The following is a 17,716-nucleotide window of genomic DNA, read 5'->3' on the forward strand; positions in this document are numbered from 1 at the left end:
CATCTTTCTCGCTTTTTTTTAATTTTTTAATTTTAAATAAACTAAGTTTCACGAACTGTATGAACCCCCCCCCCCCCCCTTAACTGGGGGACATTGAACAATCAGAAACTGAAAAAAAATGTTTCATAAATCGAAAGATTCTGTTTTGCATTGGAAATAGAAACTATTTACAGTAAAGATATATAGAAAAGTATCCTTCAGTTGAATAATTATGAATAATCTTAAATTCCAATGATGCTGCGTTCGCGTTTCTTAACGTTACTGCAGTTCGCTAGGGAAGCGTGCATTACGACTTTACAACAGTAATTACTTAACTGTAATACATTAACTTTTTTTTTTCCTGTTTTATTTTATTTATTTTTTCCCTACTGAACTAAGTTTGGATAGACTGCGACCATCCGAACCCCACCACCACCCCCCTAAACTAGGGGGGGACACTGACCAGTCAGTTTGAACTAGGAAAATGAAGCTTTATAAATCAAGACAGTCTTTTAAACATTTTCTCACTGAGCTCTTTTTGTAAGGCTATACCTCCCTAACATGGGTCAATGAATCAGTTAGCCAAGACCTATGGCTGATACACACAGCATACATCTTAAAAGGATGAATATTGACTGAAATACAAGGTAAAACGTCGGTTTTTTCAATATTTCAAATGGAGGAGATTAACACATACAGCTAAAAACTACAGGTTCTAAGCTTCATTTTGATCTATAGGTTGTGTGAGTTGGAAAGAAATCCAGCTGCCACACCAGGCTTTTGTCTCGCTAGCTCCCGCACCTGACGCCTCCTCCTCCTCGATGTGAGAGTTTCCCTGAATGATAGCCGGGAACGATCAGCCCACTGCCTGCTGTGCACTGACTCGGTGGGGGCGACTACAGAATATAGCGATCACGTTTCAATAATATGTAGTAAATGAAACAACTAGTTAGTGAAATCAAAGTCCTATGTTGCAAACAGAATGGGTATTATCTTTTAATTAGAGGTTATCTAAATGAATCCGATCTCTTCTGCTAACTAACTTTGTGCACATAGCAGCTGCAGGAGTTCCAGATATAGCTAGCAGCCGTGCATAACTGGTGCCGCCCCCCTCTCTCTCTCTGTCCATGTAACATTAGATAGAGGCTATGAGAACTCGACATGGAGCTGACTTTTTTAAAATTCCGAATCCGAATAATAACAAGCAACTTCAGGTAGAAGAAATATCTGTTTCCATCGCATTATTTGTGCTTTCCTGAATACCGCATTCGGATTCGGATTCACCCCAACTCTGCAGGGTAAGCAATGCTCTAAACGGGGGAAAAGGCGCATACACACACACATGCACCCACACACACACACGCACATGTGCACATGCACACACACACTCACACACACACTGAGTGAAAGCCTGCTGTGACATCAAACGGGGAAAACGCACATGTGCCCACGCACGCGCGCACCTACACAAACACGAACGCATACACACACAGGCTCACACGCACGCACACACACACACACAGGCTCACACGCACACGCGCGCACACACACACACACAGTGAAAGCCTGTTGTGACACCAAACAGGGAAAGCACATGCACGCACACACGCACTCACACATGCCCCTTCATGGATAAACTTTATGGTCTGTATGTTATGTAAATCACTGGTTTAGGGTATCTACTAAACAAATATTAATAAAAACAGTAGTGATTTTTCATTTTTTTCTTTCTGTTGCAGGAAAAAAATGGCAGAGGCATTGAAAAATCTCAACGTTCCTGTCACTGTAGTTTTAGATGCTGCCGTGGGGTAAAGCTTTCTCCTGTTCTAAATTGACCACGACTGTTTAAGGCCTCAGATGTGGGCTGTATCTGGGCTGTGTCTGGCTCTCTGAAATCAACTGCTAAGGGTTAGACAAACAAGTACAGCACATACCTCATCCATTCCAATGGTCAAATAGTTTGCCACGTGTGTATCAGCCCAGTCAAACATGCGCATTTCAACCACAGCAAATGTCCTGCATATTAATTATTTATTGATTAATCATTTATAAAATATATATATATATATATATATATATATATATATATATATATATATATATATCTGTGCCCAACGTGGGACTGAATATATCCAATTTCCTCCCTAATTTGGCATGTCTGACGCTTTGCAACCGCAAGCACGTTCATGTGCGATCACCACTGCCGATTCAGGAGAGCGTAGACATCCACGGTTCTCTGAAAGTGCTTCATTTCACACTGCCGACCACAGCGAAGCTCACACAGAGCGGATGTGGAGGAAGACCTTTCATGTCACTGGCCGATCGGCCACCAGGGGCCGCCAAAGAGTTATGAAATGCAGACAGCCTGACTGGCCAATCGGCCAACTGTGCATCTGCCCACGCAGCTACCTGCTACAGTCGGCACTGGCACAGTCCGCACTCGATCTGAGACTGTGGGGCTACTCCACCAGTCCCCCAGCAGACCCCATTTATATTTTTCAAAGAACCAAAGATTATTCACCAGTACCACAGAGTTCTTTCACGATTGTACATTTTGAATCGGTACTGAAATCGAAATTGAAATCCCTCCTATTTGCTATCCTTTCACTCTGTAGTCATAGTTGCATCCAAACCAAGCTTCTCTGTCTTTCGGAGTTGTGTGGTTCAATCAGGTATACTGAGTCAGGAGACTTGATATCTGGAAAATCAGTTTGTATAATTCGCCCATTTATTATTATTGGTGGAATGACCTACCATCAAAAATGTTTGAGTGATGCAATCGATCAAAAATATATTTTAGAGTGAAGGTTCCTCTTTACCACAGTGTTCCAGTGTGGGTATGTTTCATTTTTTTAAAACCCATTTGTAGAATCTTGAATGCGGCCAGTTGCCTATTTTTCATCGAGGCTGGGTGCAGGAGCTCAAGCAATGCCACAGTGCTTACAGGCAGTAGATGGGGCTACGGACTCTCTAAGGCAAGCACTGCCACTGATAGGAACACAGGATGTGGGAATTGTTGTGCCTCACGCTGTCCTTGCTATTTTGTCTGAAAAAAATCTTCTGTAGTTTACATGGCTCGGTGGACCCGATGGGAAACAAGCTTGCTTATGCCATCCGTTCATCTGAAACAACCCAGCTCTTTGAATCCAGCCACACTGCTGCCATCACCAGATGAGGGTGAGCCTCATCACTGCTGTGTTGACACAGAACCAGGTAACAATAATAGAAATAGAAACCGTGACAATAACTGTCTTTTGAATTTGCAACATTTAAACAAACTGGCCTTAGTTGATTTAAAGACTTAAAACCTGAGAATTTCCCACTCTTCCTCATCGATCTGTTTAGTTACTTAAAATGTCCCCTATATTGGATTTGCTGCCATTTTGCACGTTCTGATTCGTCGCGTGATGTTGTACGAAGTGTCCGCCTCGTTCTCAACAACAGGCGGACGCATCTATTTACATCATGCATTAGAACGTCTTGAGACAGTTAATAATTTTACATGCCAGTATTTTTATGCACTTTAGAGGGCGCTGTTGCAATAAATGTGGTAAAGGCGCGGTAGCCATGGAAGTGGAAGTAAAAGAAAGAACATATTTTTTATCGTGCGTTGTTAGGACGTGTATGAGTAAGCAGCGTTTTCATAATTCCTTTTCAGTAGCCTACTTTACGTTTTTCGAGTATTCGCATGGTCACACAAAGTTTGTAAGACTTTCGTAGACCTCATGATGAAAAGCAAGATGAGAGTTTTCTGTTGGTTTCTGTCATTGTTCTGCGCTATCAGGACGGAAGGTAAATTTACCTTTCTCAGTAGTAGCCTACGGGAACAGCTGGTGTTTAAACGGGAAAAAAAGTCATATATGACATTTAAAAGCAATTTTTTCATGATTTCCGCATGAACCATCTGTGCGTAGTTTCAATATTAGCCTATGGAATTAAAATTATTTTGATTGCTACATTATTACCGTAATAACGAAAATAAGTTTCGTTTTTAATTATGTTTGTGTTCACCAATATACTGATTTTATTGCTGTATGATTTTGACTCCATTTGCATTCTAGTTTAGATTTGGTATTATAATTTATTCATTAATTTATTCATCTTCGGTTCCAGGATTTGCAGTGCGGGGTCTTGCTATGCCCCTAGTTGTCCAGTTGGGGGCGTCTGTAACGTTGCCCTGCTCTGTGGAAACCCCACTACCTCTGGATGAGCTGGAGGTGCAGTGGATGAGGGAGGATTCTGGGACCCTGGTGCATCTGTTCCAGGAAGGAGAGAGTAGGCCAGAATCACAGAGCCCAGCTTACAGCGGCAGGGCCAATTTTTTCTCTGAAGAAATCTCCAAAGGAAACTTCTCTCTGTTGCTTAGGAATGTCACTACTGAAGACAAAGGGCTGTACAAGTGCGTAGTTCACACTGTTCACGAGTCCAATGAAACAAAGGTGAAAATAGATATTGGTAAGTACCCCCAGCCCACTTGTCCCGATGCAGGTTCAGACAGCTTTGTTGTTTGTTGTGGTTACATATTTGAAAAGTAAGCATCTTTACTGCATGAAATTTGTCAGAAAACCAGCTGAATTTTCCATTTCTATGAAAAATAGTTGTAAAAAAATTAACAGAACGTATTTGCTTGCATGCATAGAGGAGCGTGAAGGTAGAATATGCTACAGCCTATAAAAGTGAAATGAAAAATGTAACTTGATTTTTTTTCAGAACGGCTGGTTGTGACTGGTGCAGACCTGCCGATCTCTGCATATGCAGGTCAGGATGTGATTCTGAACTGCTCAGTGGACACCCATGTTCCTCTCAAAGAGTTAGAAGTAGAGTGGATAAAGACAAACGGGGAAATCCTGGTGCTGCTGTTTTCTGAGGGGGAGAACAGACCAGAGTCACAGCATGAGAGATTCAGGGGGCGTGCCGAGTTCTTCAGTGAGGAGATTCCCAAAGGAAACTTCTCTCTGAAACTGAGGGATGTGAAAACAGAAGACAAAGGAGAATTCATGTGTAAAGTCCATACAGACAGAGAATCAGTCAATGCAACAGTGTGGCTGCAAGAACTGGGTAAGTAATGTGATCACACACAAATTCACTCCAAAATTTACATTTACCAGAAATGGGGAAAACACAGAGAGTGTGGTGTTTTAATTTTGAAATAAGGATTTTTTTAAAATGACGTTAATGTTGTGAAAGACAACCTTTTATTATCACGTATGTTTTGTCACTAATGTCTAACATTCAGATATTAATTATTAAAACAGCTGAGTCAGGTGATAAATCTATGCAAATAATCTCAGTCATTTTCATAAACTACAGTGATAATCCAGTGTATCAAAAATACAAAATCTTCACAAAGTAATGTTTTTGTGCATATATTTACAAATCTTTAAGTTATAAAATCATAGGCCGATTCTTCTGTCTGAAATCTGTTATAAGATCATTATTTTACTTTTTTTCATGATTCAGTCTGGGCTTAAGGACACTTCAGCATGTGCGGGTGTTTTCATCAGATCTACCAGTTAAGACTCCTACACTAAAGAATTTTCTGTAACATTTTATAATTGTTTAATGTGTGATTAAGTCCTGGCCTCAGGACTAATGAAGATCTTTGAAATGCCCCCCTTATACCAGTCAGGCCCAAATTGTTTTGATTTAGGCCGTGCTACCAGTTCTTATATGCAGTGTTTCAGATCTTTGTCCTCATATGTCCATCTTACAGTTTAATGTTACTGGGGAAATTAACTCAGAGATAATCCTTTGTGCTAATTCCATTGTTTTATTTTTCGTTTTTTTTCATGGTTTTTCATTTCTATTCTTAGCGCTGGTTATGGATGCAATCTGCATGTATCAGGATTACTATTTTGGCTCTTGGTTAGCAAAGTTTTCTTGCATAGGTGCTGTAGTGATGTTGTATCTTTACTTACTGTTGTATCTGTACTCAGTGGTGTACCTTTACTCAGTGGTGTACCTTTACTCACTGTTAAATGCTAAATGAACAAGGCTCTTCAAAATGAATGCCATCTGTATCTTTTAAACTTCCCAATCATATGTTATTATTTATGAACAATTATGAATTGTTTAATGCTTAATAACATTGTAATTTTTAAAGTGTAATGCAGGGAGAATAGGAATAGAGATGCCTCTAGACCCCATAAAGTTTGGTTATGGGGTTACTACTAAAAAGGTTGTAAAAAAAAAAAATCTCCCTTATGTAAGAAGGAAGGAAGGAATTAGGACCAAATCATTAGGACCAATCCTAACTGCCTGTTCCAGCAGTGCTACCACATTGTCTTATGTTCAGTCTTTGATTAATTGAAATCTCTGTCATAGGGTTTTCCTCCTTACATTTGTGTGTCCTGGGTTTAACTATTGCTGCAGCAATTTTTGCAGTTTTAAGCTGCCTTCCTGCTCTTCGGAGTATAATCAAAAAAGGTATGTGTGTTTCAATTTTTTTCTAAATTTACTGTCCAATTATTTAACACCTTGTTTCACACCAGGTTTAAATTACAGGGTCTTTGGTTAGAGCAACGATAACTCGCTGCACACAATTTCACACTTAATGTATAATAAAATACTGACATAAAATTCCAAGTTTAATCCATATATTATTACTTACTCTTATTTTGGTAGCAGACCTGAATCAAATACGTATTTGTTTTGGATTCAAATACTTTGCTGTGCTCTACTGATCTTGCCTGGTGTAACTGAGCCTGCCAATATGACCAGAAGGTGGGGTTTGCACTTTTTGAGGGTATTTAATTGCTTCTAATACACCAGGCAAGATCAGTAAAGTGTAGAAAAGTATTTGAATCCAAAACAAATAAGTATTTGACCCGGGTCTGTTTGGTAGTTTCACTGATATCTCACAGACATTTAAACAATTTTGCAATGATTTATGGAAGCATGAGGCAAGGGAATAATGGAAATGAGTATACATAAACACATTTGAAGTTATGAATGTTTAATATGAATGTTTTACTGACGTACAACTTTTCTAAATCTTAGTAGCACAATCTTGTCAAATAGCCAGTGGTGGACAAAGTACACAACTCCATTACTTCAGTCAAAGTATAGATACCCCTGGTCAAATATTACTCCACTACAAGTGAAAGTTGTTCAGTCAAATTTTTACTTAAGTTGAAGTACTGGAGTACTTGCTTTTAAAAATACTTAAGTATTCAAAAGTACATTTTCTTTTTAATGCCAACGCACTGTTGTATTGTTTCTATGATGCATTTACAGAAGCTCATTTACAGATGCATTTTTACTGTTATTAGATAGCAACACATGATAGAAAGCATTGCCTGAAATGTGAAACAGTCGGATGACCCTTCGCTCAAATTCCATAACATTTAATCTGACCAATCCTAGCATAAAAACTGCAACCACTACAAGCTCAGACAACTTCATAATTAGCAAACGGGCTACAGTTAGCTAACGTTTACATACCTCGACCTCAGGGGTTAAATTGGGATTTGGGATCTGGGTGGACCCTGAGATCCAGTGGCAGGAGGGTGAAAAAAGGTACAATGAATGTCTCTGCTCAAAACAGTTGTATCCTTAATGTATTGTGCACATATTTGTAATTAAGGAAAACAATGTTTTAAAAAGAATGTATACTATTGATGCAAGCTTTTACATAATATATTTCAAGTTTATTGAGTGTCATTAATGCTGGGGATTTTTTTTTACCCACGAAAATAATCGGTCATCCACCTCGTCCTCACTTTCTTCCTCCTTTATCCATCTTTCTTAAACTGGTGAGGCGCAAAACAATCCTTTAAACTAATCATTGATCTCAAACTGTTTTAATTAATTTTCAGTGATTTACAAGCATACAAACATCTGACTAATCAATTGGAAAGGGACACAGCTTCTTCGCATTGTGTTAGGGAGATTAAATGATAAATGCGATTTAGAAAAATCTGTTTTAATCACTAAGCAGTGGATTTTCATTGAGTATCAATACAATTAATCCACAAAATAGGCTAGGCCTACTCAATACTATCATATATAGCCAGCTCTCCCCCAAATAGGCAGTTTTAGCGAGTAGCCTAGGCCTTATAGCCTACTTTTATTTTCATTTGCAAAATTGTGCACATTTTGTTTGCGGATACATGCATTTCTTTCTCCGCACTCGTATTCATGGCAAATATCTGCAATGCGTAGATTGTAAACAAAACTGAAATGCAGGTTTTATTTTTCCTGGGTTATTCTGAAAACTAACACGGTAGATAGCATATTGGTGTATCTTGTTTGTTAAGTGTAGACTACTTGGTGATTAAAACGGATTTTTAACGGATAAATTGAATTTATGATTTAATCCCTCAAACACAGTAAGAAGACGCTGTATGTTAGGCTACTTGCCATTTGATTAATCCGATCGTTGGCATGCTTTTGATTATAAAAGAAAATTACTAATGAAAACTGGTTGAGATCAATGATTAGTTTAAAGGAAAGTTTTGTGCCCCGCCGATTTTCAACTCACCTGTCGCCGCTGAATAAAACGTTATGTAGGCTATGTGGGAAATATTCAATCCTAGCTTAGCTGCTGACCAGCAACCTGCTGATTTTGCTCAAGCAATCAAAGTTGCCGTTAATAATCGCCGGCGTTCGTGGGGGCTGTTCATTCATCTCTCTTTAAAATGTTGCATAGATGAAATTACATGTTAATGAAATTACCTACCGCGCCCGCTTCCAAACAATCAAGACAACCAACGATATTTTTCTTTCTGTGCCTGTCTATATAAACGACTGTTCTTCCTGAGTTTTTTTCCTTCGGATTTTTGATTGGTTGAGCGAGTAACTGGCTAGAGGGAACACGTGGACTGGAGCCTACGAAAAATGGACTGGATTGTCATAGTCATTTGTAAAACTGCCGGTCAAAATTATTTATTTATTTACCAAAGGTGGGTGGAACAAAACATGCTTTTTGTACGGCGAGTTTGTTGAATGCAGCGATGTAGTTCGTGCGCGGTAAGCAAAGCAAACATTTAAAACAATATGAATCTTTTTGAATGTCACAAATCTCAAACATGGACTTGAGACATGGCCATGGGTGCTCTGGTGGCGAAGAATCATCCTTATCTTCTACCGTCGCCATCATTACCGCCGCCAAGTTCAAACTGAACTGTTCAATCACTGGTGCAACAAGCAAGCACTTTGAACTTGACCGACAGGATATTAGGAGTAGGCTACTGTGGTTGTTCTCCTGTGAGGAACACATCGTGTGGCCAATCGCATTTTATAAAATAAATAAAATTTTAAAAAAATGATTCAACTGTTGACTTCAAAGCTATGCTTCAAAGTAACGAGTAACGACAACATTCATAGAAATGTAGTGGAGTCAAAAGTACAATATTTGTCTTTCAAATGTAGTGGAATAAAAGTCATAAGTTTCCAAAAAAAAAAAAATACTCAAGTAAAGTACAGATACTCTAAAAATGTATTTAAGTACAGTACTCAAGTAAATGTACTTCGTTACTGTCCACCCCTGCAAATAGGGCATTAGACATGCACAATCTCTGGGTGTTTCCATTATCATCTAAAGAAAGTAAGATACATTTTTTATTATTAGGGGGGATTTTCATTTTAAGCTCTAGGCTACTGTAAATTATGATCCAGTTCTGATCAGATGAAGCTCTTGCAAGTTCTTGAAACATTATTCAGTGAGAGGGTCCTCTAGACTCTGGGTGTTGGATGAGACTGTAAACTATGGGGCATGGCAGGCTGTAAAATACATTTTATGTTTTAGGTAATTACTCAGACAAATATCAAGGCTGTTGTGAGCCTGTACATGACTCATAAAATACAGCTGAGGCCAAAAGTTTACAAACACCTAGTCTAAAGATATTCAAACTCAGTTTTTCACAAAATCCGCACATTTCATGTTACCATACATTTCTTTTGGCAAGTCAATTAGGGCATCTACTTTGTTCACATCAAAGGTAATTTTAAAACAATCAAATAGAGAAAGATTTATTTCAGCTTTAATTCACTATATGTAGCTATATACAACTGAAGGTACCACGAGCATCTGTAAAAACAATTGTATTCAAATTTTAAAATCTTGGAACCACACAGACACTGCATTTTTCAGGAAGGTGGCTCAAATTAACTCACAGGGCTGAACGAACTTTGGCCCGAAAGGTTCAACCAGTGGCGTCGGTTTCGGAAAATGTTAACGTCAAACACTTCATTTCCTGCATTCTGGTGAATTTTCATGCACCAATTTGTGCCTTTTCTGCATCAATTTATGGTGGAAATGTAAAGGAAAACAAATTCAGGGGGACAAATGCACATGTTCTAAATATTGAGGGGGAGCTAACGTTAAAAAGAGATATCGATAGCTAAAACAAACTTGTAATTTTACATGACGTGTCCATAACGTTAGACAAACATTGGCTAAAATACTAACACTGCAACATGGGGAGTCACGTTAATTCCCTGCTTAGCAACCGAGTGCAACTATCGCCAGGTAGTTTTCTAAGTTACGTGAACATCACATTCAGACAGTGTACCGACAGCTATTAACTAGCTAGCTACTTATGCTATCAGATATCATAGTCCATTCATTGACAACTAGCTAGCTAACAATGACGTTAGCTGGCATACTGATAGGTAACGTTACAAATATAAGATTACCATTACCGTTCTTTCCAACCGCTGTGAGTAACTGACTTTAGCTGACGTTGTCATAAAAGTTTTCCAGACCATGAAAACTGCCTGGCTTGTTTACATTTTGGACAGATGCTAGTGGGTAAATCTATCGCTGTTTCCGTCGCAGAACTTTCGACACAAGCAAATTCGGAAGCGCTATCCTAAAATTCCTTCTTACCATTTTTATTTCTATAAGGGTCATGGGAAGTGAAGTCCATAGTATCATCGGGTTGAGCAATCACCTCTAATTGTTGACTACATATCCCATTTGTGCTTTCGTAAGCTCAAACTTTTCGTGGCCCTGGGGGTAAACCACTGCTACTGTGTGAAGAGGGGAGTCAATCATTCACGTTATGTTTACAGGCGTTACAGTCCTTTCCGCATAATTTTGAAGTAATCTTTTATTGCTGTTGCAGTCTTTATTGAAAGCTTTACATGGGAGACGGATCAGTTATGGTTGGGGGGGGGGGGGGGGGGGGGGGGGCAATTAGATTCTTTACAAACATTGGCGGGCACACGTCCCACCTGGTTCCTACGCCAATGAGTTCAACTGAACCCCAAGACAACAACAAAGGAACGGATGAAGGAGTTGGAGGCATCAGGTACCAAAGTATCTACATCCACCATTATGAGAATCCTACATCGCCATGGCCTGAAAGGCTGTTGCGCAAGGAAGAAGCCCCTGCTCCAAGATCGGCATAAAAAACCCAGAATGAAGTTTGCAGGTGATGACCAGCCTTTTGGAGGAGTGTTCTCTGGTCAGATGAAACAAAAAATTGAACTGTTTGGCCATAATGATCAGTGCTATGTATGGAGGAAAAAGGGTGAGGCTTTTAATCCAAAGAACACCATCCCAACTGTGAAGCATGTGGGTGGCAGCATCATATTGTGGGGGTGTTTTGCTGGAAAAAGGACTGGTGCACTTCAGAAAATAGATGGCATCATGAGGAAGGAGGATTATCTAGAAATACTGAAGCAACACCTCAAGACATCAGCTAGAAAGTTATAACTTGTTCACAACTGGGTCTTCCAGCAGGACAATGATCCTAAGCATACCTCTGTCATAAGGTTGATAGAACTTAGTTGAGTTATTCAATTTAAATTAATTAATATTATTTTATTATTTCAAATTTAATTAGGGGGCCACCCTCAGCTACCCTGTTAATGGCACAGCCCTCTGAATATTGAACCCAGAATAACTGGAGATCACCCTTTATCAACCTCAACACTTAAAATTATTTAGAGGGAATTGACCCTCGACACTTATTAATTCAAATGACTCTATTTGACTTTGTTGGTGGATCATTCCATCAGCATGAGAGAGGAAACACAAACACACATATACAAAAATATAAGCTTTAATGACAACTAATTGTTATTATAAGTTAAGCAGTTTGGTTGTAATATGGGATAGGATACTGGCACAGTATAGCATGATACAATTCAGTACATATAATGTAGAATGTAGTGACTAATCAGACGTTATAGTATTAGTATTATGGTTCATAAGTGAAGCGCTCTCTCAACAAGTTTGCTGGGCATCGCTACACAAAAACTCCCTATGAACTAATACCATTTTACGCACGTAGCCTATGATTAGTATGAGACAGACAACAATCAGTTACACTCGACTCATAGCACAGTTGTGCAGGCTAGGGAACTCAGAAACGTGATACTGTAATATTCTAATAGCCTGCACTCACTTTGAGTTTTTCAGACCTGTTGGATATTGTAATTGCAGGGTTTCCCCCAGAAAAGTTGTTAGGCCCGGTATATTTTGACGGGGGCCTGGCGCGGGCCAGCGACAGACTGATGGTAGGATTAAGGTAGGGCCCTATAGTTTATGTGATAACGGAATCGCGGAATTGAGAATTTAAAAAAGCTATAACACAGATTCCATAGGGCCCTACGTTAAGTCAGTGCTAAAAGCTGACTGGAGATTTAAAAATATGACTAAGTAATGTGAATGTTGTTATAAATAAGTCATTTATTCAACACACATTTTAAAAAATCAACAACTATTTACAGCATAGCAGAGTCTTACAAAGAATCTGACAACAATACACAGTCTTGGAATGCTGTGTTTTCAACAACAACAAAATAAATTAAATTAAAATAAATAATATCAAAGTTTTTGCACTCTACAAAAAACTTGTATTCAAGTCCTGATTGGCTACTGCATCTTACAACAAGCCTTGGAATGGTGGGCACATTTATGGGAAACGAGAACCGGTTCCAACTTGTCCTATTCATTGGAATCGTATGCCTCAGAGCTTATCGATTCCGGTTATCGAAGCCCAAATGTTTTTACAACAGCCGCTCATTGCAAAACAATGACGTAACGCCTTGGGGGAGGCACGCAGGCAGGCAGCCTCTCTCAGGTGTTTGTTTTGGACGGCAGCTGTCACAAATTTGATCCGGGCTGCCAGCCTTGATTCTGTTGCGATAAAGATTCTAAGACAACTCAGCAATTTCTCTGGATTAACGGGTTATTTTCTAGCCTGAAATGCGAACGTGTTACTAAATGGCTACACATGTCATGAAACGTGCAAGTAGTTGGCTGTCGAACTGGATATGAAGTAAATGTTTTTAACCAATAAATAATAATAATAAATGCGATTTTATCCATGGAAATAGCTATACAAAAAGGCAAAATAAATGTCGTGGTCGCGATTGCCGTCGTAGATGTCAGAAGGAAATGTCACTGACAAAAAAAGTTTGCTCTCTTTGCAGTGGTTTGGGCTGGAAACGAGCTGTAAGAGCGGGATATGCACAACACAGCCTATCTGATTCGCTACTGAATCTTACAACAACGTACAGCCTTGGAATGCTGGGCACATTTCAACAACAACAAAATATCTATAGCCGCGTTTCCACCAAAATTACCCGGAACTTTTAGTCCCAGGAACTACTTTACCAGGAACTAAAAGGTTCCTTCAGCCCATGGTTGTCTGCGTTTCCACCGCGGTCTAAAGTCCCGCGAAGATTAGGCAAATTAGCCCACTGACATATGAAAAAGCGACGTTGTCGTCGGTCCATCTGTCATATGATTTCTTCTGTAACCCCATACTACCACCAAAGTAGCCTACATTATTTTCTAATAACCGGGACAGCCCGGAGGGGTTTATTCCACTTATATACAACGGGTTACCAACAATGACTATATATGGTTACTTTTGTATTTATTGATTTTCATATATCCTCTCAAACACATTCATTATGTTTTTATGCGAACATTCGCTTTCATGTCTTGACATCCGAAGCGACAGATTGCGTTCACATTTATATGTATAACTGGCAACAACAGCAGAAAACATGCACACGTTGTAAACAATTTGCTGTTTGATTACTTTCTCGTCGTCAATTCCATATAGGCTAATTGCAAAATGACAAGAATAGAACGAAAACTCGGACTTGCGTGAAAATTTAAATTAGTAGTGGTACAGCCACCGTTTGCTTTCCTTCGAAGTTACTGCTAGCCGAGCAGCGAAGTGTGCCCTCCAGATGCGAACCATGCTCCATAAATTAGTCCATAGTCTTCCTGGTCTTTTCGTGGAATTGAAAAATGGCAGTAAAATTGAGTAAAATTACGGCAGTCTGAAAAAGCTAAAGGGACGATTACTAGAATTAACCTGTTATTTTACCCTGACAAAAAGTGCGGAAGGTGATTTCCAGTTTGCTTGTACTGTATCACCAATGTTAATTACGCAGAACTACCGCATACCTCACATAACTGTATCAAACGTTTTGAGTCAATTACAATGGGCTAACAAAGAAAATCCGGAAGAAAATATTCAGCAACCGAATTAATCCGTTTGAATGTTTTGGTAGCCTACGTAATATGCTGTCCCAGCACGAATGCTTAGCATTTTATAAAACGAATACTAAAGCAAGAAAAGAACAGAAGAGCACACGTTATAATTCCAAGACGTTGGCAGGCTATAACCAAAACTAGGCTACTGCGCTGCATAACATACAAGTTTGATTTGAAGTTATTATGAAAATAAATTGGTTTGCGGCTGCATATTTTCAAACATGGCGGGTAATGGCGGAAAATAAATACAAAAAAATGCTGCGAGTAGCCTACTCTACCAATCAGAAATGTTCAGCGCTCCAAGCTCCACCCAAAAGGTTCCTCTACTTTCGGAAAGTACTACCCCCCGAGCAGGAACCTTTTGGGGGGTAAAATAAAGCCCCAGGAACTAAATGTAGACCCTAGTTCCTGCGGTGGAAACGCACTGAGTTCCTCAAAAGGTTCCTAGTTCCGGGGTAAAGTTCCTGCGGTGGAAACGCGGCTTATGTTACTGACTGTTTGGCTAGCTAGCTAAGTTAGCTAAATGACCACGTTGTCGTGCACATCAATGTCATCAAGCTAACATTATTAATAAACAAGTGAAGTCGTTATTTCGATGGCGATTAATAAGTAATGTAATGTTGCAATTTATCGAATATTACACTAATGCTATTAGTTTAACGTTACCTACACACTGCTTAAGTTAATATAAAAAGAATGTACTTGACTGACGAGATGAAGTGATAACGCAGCTTGTAACGAGGTTAATTAGCCTTCTAAATAAGAAATGGTGGCTTGCTAGGTAACGTTAGCTTGTGATAGTTGGAAGCCTCAAGTGTTGAACGTCCCTACGCACATTGAGAGTAAAGAACACTGATCTCAGACCTGCTGTTTTCCTATAGTGCATTCACGTTTAAACCAACAGATGTCGCTGGGGAGCTTTCCAACCGAGCCGCCCCACTGTAACTGTAGTTTAAAAAACATATTAAAAATACATTAAAAAAATTTTTTTAATTCCCCGATGCTTAGGCCCGGCGGGCCGCGGGCTTGCAATACACTGGCGGAAACCCTGAATTGTATTAGCCAACTATTCAATGAGGTTTTCCTCCATTCGCTGGGGTGAATGGTGCGGCCTTGAAATACTGACGATGCCTGCTAGTTTGCCGGTGGTGCTCTCTAGGGATACTCAGCAGTTATCTAGGCGCCGAGCTAGCGCAGTCCAGAGATATCACTCCATGGTGGGTTCATACCGTGAGAATGGTTAACAGCGAATAAACATTCATTACTATATGCCTCCACTACATGCAAGGAGGTTGTTTATCCCCCCAGTGTTATCCATAGCTTTGATCTTAGAATTATGAGTATTTGACGTGAGGGGTCTGGCGATCCTGAAGGGAAGTGGAAGATAGTGTTGGAATGTTGAAAGTAACAGACACAGGCTCATTTGGGAGCTTATGCAGAAATAAAGCATTTGAGCCCTCAGAGAGAGGACTGTAGAGAAACAACTTACAACTGCCCTACACCTCCAAAGTTGTAAAAAAAATGACATAAAGACAACAAAGTGACAGTATTGGGGTGGCCATCACAAAGCCCTGACCTGAATCCCATAGACAATTTGTGGACTGAACTGAAAAGGCGTGTCTGAGCAAGGAGGCCCACAAACCTGACTGAGTTACACCAGGTCTGTCAGGAGAAATGGGCACAAATTCTGGAAAAGTATTGTGAGACGCTTGTGGAAGGCTACCCCAAGCGTTTGATTCAAGTTAAGCAATTAAAAGGCAATGGCACCAAATACTAACAAAGTGTATGTAAAACTTTGACCCACTGAAAATCTGAAATAGTACATAAAAGCTGACATAAATCTGTCTCTTAGCTATTAATTTGAAATGACCTCTTATGGAAATAAAGTAGATACCCTAATTGACTTAACACAGGAAATGTATGGTAACATGAAATATGTGGAGTTGTGAAAAATTGAGTGTGAATGTCTTTAGCCTAGATGTATGTAAACCTTTGGCCTCAACTGTAATAGTTCCATAACTCCAATAATGTGTGCAAGGATATGCGTGTGGTGATTGAATTTTTCTTATTTCTTCACAGATGAAAGCAACAGGGCTCTGTTGCTATACTGCCTTCAAGTCTCAGTTCCATGCATCCTGATATCCATCGCATTCGCCATATGGGGTAAAATTGAAAGTAAGTCTGTCTACTTTGTTTTACTTAGTTTTTTTTTTTTTTTAAGTTTTCCATGCCCAATTCCCTCCCTAATTTTGAATGTTCTATTAGCTATTTACAGCCATGCTCATGCTGCCATACTCGTGGCTGATTCGTGAGAGTATAGACAAGGACGCATGATGTCGCCAGCCTGATTCTTTTCACATCGCAGCCCACAGCCAAGATTTTTACAGACATGAGGCAGAGGGAGAGTGATTAAACAGGGACCCCTAACTGACTGAACACTCCCATCCCTGGGCAACGCATTTGCTACTGGCCCTGGTCCTTGGACGCCATACATGACTGTGAAGCTCAGCCATTCTCCAGAACAGTGCCTAGACCAGATGAACCACCCAGCAGCCCTAACATTATATTTTTATTTGTCTTTTTTCTACATTGGTACACAGAGCACATGTAGGTGTATCGTGCCATTATTAGGTGACCTATGATATGTTTGATAGTATTTTTAAAGAAAAATAAATTATATTACTTGTTCTTTTGAATTGATAATTTTAAGACAGTTTACATGGATGTTCTACACTGTCTGATATCTGTTAAGGCGCTGTCCAAGTGCATGAATCTGCGCTTCATTGCACTCTAGTGACCTCCAATGACCAGTTTGCTGCCAAAGCTGCATATGAAGTGTCTTCCTGTGACTTATGCCTATGCAAAGCCTGGCTTGTGGGCGGCGGTGTGAAGACGCTGACCTGACATGCTATGGTGGAGAGCGCATACTCATCTACACTCTCCTGCATTGGCTGCAGGGACACCAGCATCAGGGCAGCTGTATAGATCAGCCTTTCCAAAATGGGGAGAAAATTGTGGAAAACCGTGAAAAATATAAATAAAAATACAGAGTTGCATATTTGTCACTGCTTACATTTTTGTGTCCTTTTTGTTTTGCAGGCTCTTTTGTAGAGGCTAATGTTTGCAGTACCATAAATCTCATGAGGATCCTAGTGATATTTAAGGTGGCTCCATATATGAAGTTACTTCCTGGTATGTTTTTATTTTATAATATAGTATTTTGTGAACATGTGCAAAATACACAATTTATTGCCTCCTTATATCACATGA

The 17,716-nt window shown here is 39.6% G+C and overlaps 2 protein-coding genes across 2 annotated transcripts in view; both read left to right on the top strand.

Annotated features, from left to right (window-relative positions):
- LOC118213033 overlaps positions 1-17,716 on the top strand; it is a 199,754-nt gene that overhangs the window by 69,097 nt on the left and 112,941 nt on the right. The window contains exon 5 of the mRNA XM_035391633.1: positions 1,719-1,787. Coding sequence (XP_035247524.1) covers positions 1,719-1,787 — 69 coding nt within the window. The remainder of the gene's footprint in view (positions 1-1,718; positions 1,788-17,716) is intronic.
- LOC118213375 overlaps positions 2,071-17,716 on the top strand; it is an 83,229-nt gene continuing 67,583 nt past the window's right edge. Inside the window, exons 1-6 of the mRNA XM_035392292.1 lie at positions 2,071-3,192; positions 4,093-4,434; positions 4,690-5,037; positions 6,304-6,405; positions 16,526-16,621; positions 17,546-17,638. Coding sequence (XP_035248183.1) covers positions 3,051-3,192; positions 4,093-4,434; positions 4,690-5,037; positions 6,304-6,405; positions 16,526-16,621; positions 17,546-17,638 — 1,123 coding nt within the window. The 5' untranslated portion in view covers positions 2,071-3,050. The remainder of the gene's footprint in view (positions 3,193-4,092; positions 4,435-4,689; positions 5,038-6,303; positions 6,406-16,525; positions 16,622-17,545; positions 17,639-17,716) is intronic.

The sequence above is a fragment of the Anguilla anguilla genome, chromosome 14, assembly GCF_013347855.1.
Source record: "Anguilla anguilla isolate fAngAng1 chromosome 14, fAngAng1.pri, whole genome shotgun sequence".
Lineage (NCBI taxonomy): Eukaryota > Metazoa > Chordata > Actinopteri > Anguilliformes > Anguillidae > Anguilla > Anguilla anguilla.